General features: G+C 34.2%; 1 protein-coding gene across 1 annotated transcript in view; it reads left to right on the plus strand.

The window, feature by feature from the left end:
- Positions 1–1,723, plus strand: part of LOC141599963 (beta-hexosaminidase 1) — a 34,851-nt gene extending 33,128 nt beyond the window's left edge. Inside the window, exons 13-15 of the mRNA XM_074420113.1 lie at positions 128–187; positions 287–537; positions 1,312–1,723. Of these exons, the coding sequence (XP_074276214.1) occupies positions 128–187; positions 287–537; positions 1,312–1,487 (487 nt within the window). The 3' untranslated portion in view covers positions 1,488–1,723. The remainder of the gene's footprint in view (positions 1–127; positions 188–286; positions 538–1,311) is intronic.
- Positions 1,724–6,000: the final 4,277 nt, after the last annotated feature.

A 6,000-nucleotide genomic window follows, 5' to 3' on the forward strand; every position in this document is an offset into this window, starting at 1 on the left:
GTGTCCATTTTATCATTCATACCTCAATAACTTGTGTTTTATATTTTTGTGGGTGGTACTCGTGCTTAAATAATTGCTTTTACCCTTTGTTGTAAAATCTGATAAGAATGAATATATGAGACTGCAGGGAAGAAACGTTCATCAATTTTCCATCAAAACTGAATCCGAGGACAGTTGTGCATAATTGGTTTGCCTTCTTTCATTTCAACAATCCTTTCTGTGTTTCTCATCAGATTCTCCCTGTTTCTAGATAATGAAATGCGAAGAATACTTTTAATCAATGCAGGCTGGTCTCTGGTATTTGTCCCAGAGCCGTTGCTAAAGGATTTAGATGTATTTACAGCAATCAAGGTGTTTGGTATCTTGATCATCTTGATGTCCCATGGCAACCTGTCTACGATGCAGAGCCATTGGAAGGAATTAGTGATGCCGCTCAGCAAGATTTGATTCTTGGAGGAGAAGTATGCATGTGGGGTGAGACTGGTGATACTTCGGACGTTCAGCAAACAATCTGGCCTCGGGCTGCTGCTGCTGCAGGTAAATAATTTTGGCACGTCACAATTTTTTTTGCCTGGTAATCATATTCAGAAGTTTGGATTTCCCTCAATCTTCTTGAAATGGAAGCCATGAACCATGGACAATATAGTGGGTATATAGCATCTAGGTCAAGGGTTAGTAGTGTGTCACTCACTCTAAGACTGCATATTATGTTGCGTACTCATCCCGAATACTTGACACTTGGATATAGGTATGACACTTGTTTGTGCTTCTTGTCTTCTCAAGTTGTTAGTTTATGTACTACTCTTTGACCCAGTTTTTGTTATGGGTCATCCGCAAACCACATCTTTGCTTGACTTGAAACACGGGTTAGGGAGATTTTAAGTTCTATACATTGTGGACTTAGTGGTATTCGGGGGGATGTATTTGACAGCCAGGAAGTGGTGTCAAAGAATTCATTTGCATTGTTGACACTGCCTTTGCATACATTGAATTATGTTGAGCACGAGAATCACGTCGATGACACCTCTTTGGTGCTTCACCCTCCACTTAGTTCCAATTTACCCATAAACTAAATGAAATGAGTTATCTTGTGAAATCAACCGAACTCAATCTGAATTGGTCATTTGCTGCCCTTCCTGGGCCTCATTACATTTGCTCTCATCACATTCCTTGTCAACATTACTAATTGACCCTTGACTGCTATTGGATTCTATTGCGCTCCGTAGTCTATATGTAGTTTGGATCCTGTATAGCCTTGGAGATTTCCAGCTTTATTTGGTCTCTAATTGTTGGTCGACATTTTACATGTAGAACGCTTGTGGAGTAGTAGGGAATCCACATCCTCAGGAAACATAAACCACACAGTACTTCCTCGATTGCATTACTTTCGTTGCCTTCTGAACATGCGCGGAGTTCAAGCTGCTCCCGTGACTAACTATTTTGCTCGTCGTCCACCATCCGGTCCAGGTTCATGCTACGACCAATAACTTGTGTGATTTTTATTTATTTACTATACTCTGCTCCCATTTTTACTATTATTATTGTGTATGAGTGAACGAACCTGTAAATCCCAGACGGGCTTGCTGTTTGATGTTAAAATTAAAGCCACCTGCTATCGGGTTTGAAGGAAACGTGTTTATGTATTCAATGTTACCTGTTGTAGACACTTAACGAAATATCTGTTTCATGAGGCATTTTTTTTTGGGGCTTTTCATCTGTGAAATTTTGTTCCCTTTTGTATGTATTTTTATTAGCTCATGTATACCTCATGTATTTACAGAACCGGTGTCTTCTCCCTCTCTCAAATTAAGTAGTAATCCTGTATTTATAATCAACTTATACTCGGAACCTCCGAATTCTCGAGAGTGAGCAACTTATAATATGAAATTACCCTTTCCTTGTTAAAACTAATTTTTTTTTTTTTTTGTCGGAGTGAAAAAGGACAACTTATAATACCCAAAAGATACATAACAAGCTAGTTGACTAAGTTTCGCTAGAAATCCAACAAGCAGGTCTAATGCAACAAAGCCAAACTTAAAACCTATATAAACAGTTATTAAAATTAAAATTACAATAGAACACTCTGAAGCAACAAGAGATCGATCATGAAGAATAGATTAGCCACGAACAACTTCATCCCCGTCATCAGCAAAACTAATAACTTTCAAAGGCCAATAGGACGAATTAGGTGCACTTACGCCACAAGAGCGTAGAAAGAAAGGAGTAAGAACGAGCCGAACAAGCTTGTCTTTAGTAGAGCAGAATCTCCTACACCATGGTGATTGGCCCCAACAGTCCAAAGACTAACAACCCTAGAAAGCAAAGTAAGCTGATAAAAAGAGCAAAAGAGCTCCCCTCAACCAACCTCCCACCAACACAACACATAGTCATTACCAACGACGCCTTTGAAAGACCATCATTCCCTAGAATATAACTACTCTTATCGAAGAGTCTCCAATAAAAGGAGATTATTTGTAAAAACATGCTGAAAATAAAGTTAAACGACGGTATTGAAATTAGAGAACCACCGCATCCAACCCTCCCAACACCACAAACTAGCCCTTAACAACACAACACAACCCAAACCAACACAACCACACTAATTAACTCAAAGCAACCAAAAGAGTCTCAGACAACAAAGGAAGAGAACAACTCTCCGAACCCAAGACAGACTTCTCACCAGATAGACATCCGACTTCACCGATAACACCAAAAGACGAGGCTCTGACCGAAACACTGACAACTGACCAAACAACGACAAACCAACCGTACCACCCAAGCCATCCATGCCACATCTCAAACCCCGGACAAACCGACATATCCCAAAGTTGCCAAACAAAGCCATGGAAGAGACATGCAAAGAAGGATCAACCCCAAATAGACATGCAAAGACTAGCTGGTGGGGAAAGCGGCGGGAGAACACTGAGTTAGGTACATGCACAACCAACGTGTGGAAGATAGACCCCAAAACACGACAAGAAAACAGAACGACAGACACAGTGACACATAGACACATAGACAGACCACCCGTGTCAAAAGAAAGAAACTACCTACGGAGGTGGGGGAAGGGGCGAGAGGAAGGGTAATGTAATACCTCGTAGTTTCTAAGGCGTTCACTCGACCGAGTAGAACGAGTGGATCGAGTATAACCTGTTGGAGTAAGTGTCCTCAACAATAGTGCGATCACATGTTTAAATCTCAAGATAAGAATACGTAAGAGATGATTCATTTATATAGTCAACTGATCAACATTAATCAGTAATGATTGACTAACTTGAGTTTGACATTACTGTCGTTTGACGGTGGTGATCAGTTGATCCCTTAAGGTCACACCTATAGGACAATTCCCTTAATAGATAAGTTGATTAATTGTATATCGATGCAAGTTAATCAATTCCTTAAATTGAACAATTCATTTGTGAGTGAGAATATTTGTATCTTATTGTAATTTGATTAAATAAGATTTATTTTAGTAATTAAAAGATTTTATTACTAAAATTCGTTATTGTTTGTGAAACAATTAAATTAAGAATGATTGATTAATTACAATTACAAAATGTTGTGAATTATAATTATATGACCCATTTTACATTTGTGATCATGAATTACTAGCTAATTTGTCATATGTAATTAATTTATTAAGAAATGATATTTATTTGTATAAATATGCATTAAAATTAGTTATGGGCATGGTTTGTGACACATGACCTAACAAATGACATTTGACAAAATCACAAAAATAAAATGGAGTCCATTTTATGTAGGGTACCGGTTTTAGAAGAGGAAAATGGGTTTATTGTGTTTGTTAATTTTGAATGGCAAGCATGATCATTACCCTAATTCCCTAGCCTTACACACCTAATGTTTAGAAAAGAGAAAAAGAAAAGAGGAAGCCATGCATTGGCTTAGGGACATCACCCCAACCGGCTCCCCTCTCTTTATTATGAGAAAATTGTTCTCATTTTTTCTCTTAATAATTTTTATCATTCACATCCTCACAATTCTCATCTCATCTCTCTAAAATAGTTTTAGAAACTTTGCTTTATTGTTCATCTAAATTCTAATATCACATAATAATATTACTAGTGTAGTAATACAATTATTATTAGAATTATTAAGGAAATCTTATATATTAATCTAGTTAATTAGTATATAAGCTTTAAGAGTTTTGTTTTTGGCTCAACAAGAGGAGAATCTCTATACTTGGGATTTTGGAGGATCATCCATAATATTTAAGCTCAAGAACAAATAAGAAAGGTGTCCTTATTTGTGCCCAAATTTCAAACCATATATAATGTAAGGAACATTATTTTTCCTTTCATCTCTTATTTAGTTATGTATGCATTAGATCTTAATGAACTTATGTTAAAATGTTAATTAGTTCACCATAAGAAATGTCTTATAAGAGGTATATAAACCTAACAATTGGTATCAGTGCATAGGATGTTTCATGCATAATCGATTTATAGTTTTTTCGAGTTATAAGTAACTTAATTAAAACTAAAAACTTGTAATTATTAGATAATGTCACGAAATCTTATTTCATGTTGTATATTCTGGTACTAAAATGTATTTAGGTCATTTTGATGATTTATGGTATTTTATTGCTCATTTTAATGATTTTTAGTGATTTTATTACATTTTAATGATTAAAATGGTATTTAAAATGCTAAAAATAGTTAGACATAGTTTCTGACCTTAAAATTTTTATATGACCTCACATGCATATTTTACTTATTGTATGTAAAATTTCGTATAAATTTGATTTATCTTGCATGATTTATGATTTTTATGAGATAAAAATGAATTAAAAGGAGGTAAAATGGTTAAAAATAGTTAAACTTCAAAACATGCAATGAAATTTTAATATGTTGTCACATGTACATTTTACTCACTGTGTGTAAAATTTAAGATGAACTTGATTCATTTTGCACGAATTATGAATTTTTAGTGTAAAAATAACATAAATAGTGACTATTTTAGCATAAATAGCTAAAACAAATTACATGGCATGAGAAAATTATTTTAGGTTGAATTTATATCCCACGTATCAGATCTAAAGTTGTAAAATTGATTAGATTAATTTTCGTATGCTTTAGATGTTTTATTTGATAAAACCGATAAATCACAACTACATTTTTTCGAAATAAATTCAAAAATTTTAAACCATGATTTTTGACATTATGAGTGTCATGGATATATTCCAGAATGTTCAAAAATTTAAAATTCAAGTTTTAAAATTATTGTAATTTAATTTGGATTTATTTCATAAAAGGTATGATTTTAGGGTCAAAAGTGAGCATAAAAATTATATCAAGTTGAATTATTGTCAAAATCTGAGTAATGACTAATTTTTGAGTCCTAAGACAGTTAGGATAATTAACTTGGACTAAATTTAGATTTTAGTATTATTTAGCGATTTTAATAAAGTTAAAAATCGTGAATTTTCATAAAACCGGATCATATGTACGATATAAGTTAAATAGGGCGATTTGGCACATAATTTGGCATGATAGGTACATATTATAATGCTGCATATTTCATTGTTGAATGTCATATTTTATTTATGTAATTTTGAATTATGTAATTTTATCTTAGTATGACCTTAGTTTTAATCGATATTTCCCGTAATGTAAGGGGATATTGATTCGGTTGTAATTTTATGTGATCTCATATCACTTTTATTTTTACTAGTTTTTCATATTACAAATGTATAATAGGAATAACTATGTATTTTATTTTAATTTGTAATTCTAGAGTTTCTTCAAGACGGCCCCATTCGGAAAGGCGTTCCGACGAAGACGGTGTTCTTGGGAGGCGTGCCACTTGAAGATTCAAGGGACCAAAGGAGTTGGTTTCCGAATTTGTAATAGATTATTTGATTTTCTATTTTAGGAAGGCCATACTAGGAATTTTATTTTGTTTTGCATTTCTTTTAATATGTTGCATGCATTGCCAAATCGCCATAACAACACATGCATATCATATCGAGTCTTCGAC

Source organism: Silene latifolia, chromosome 9 (genome assembly GCF_048544455.1).
Source record: "Silene latifolia isolate original U9 population chromosome 9, ASM4854445v1, whole genome shotgun sequence".
Lineage (NCBI taxonomy): Eukaryota > Viridiplantae > Streptophyta > Magnoliopsida > Caryophyllales > Caryophyllaceae > Silene > Silene latifolia.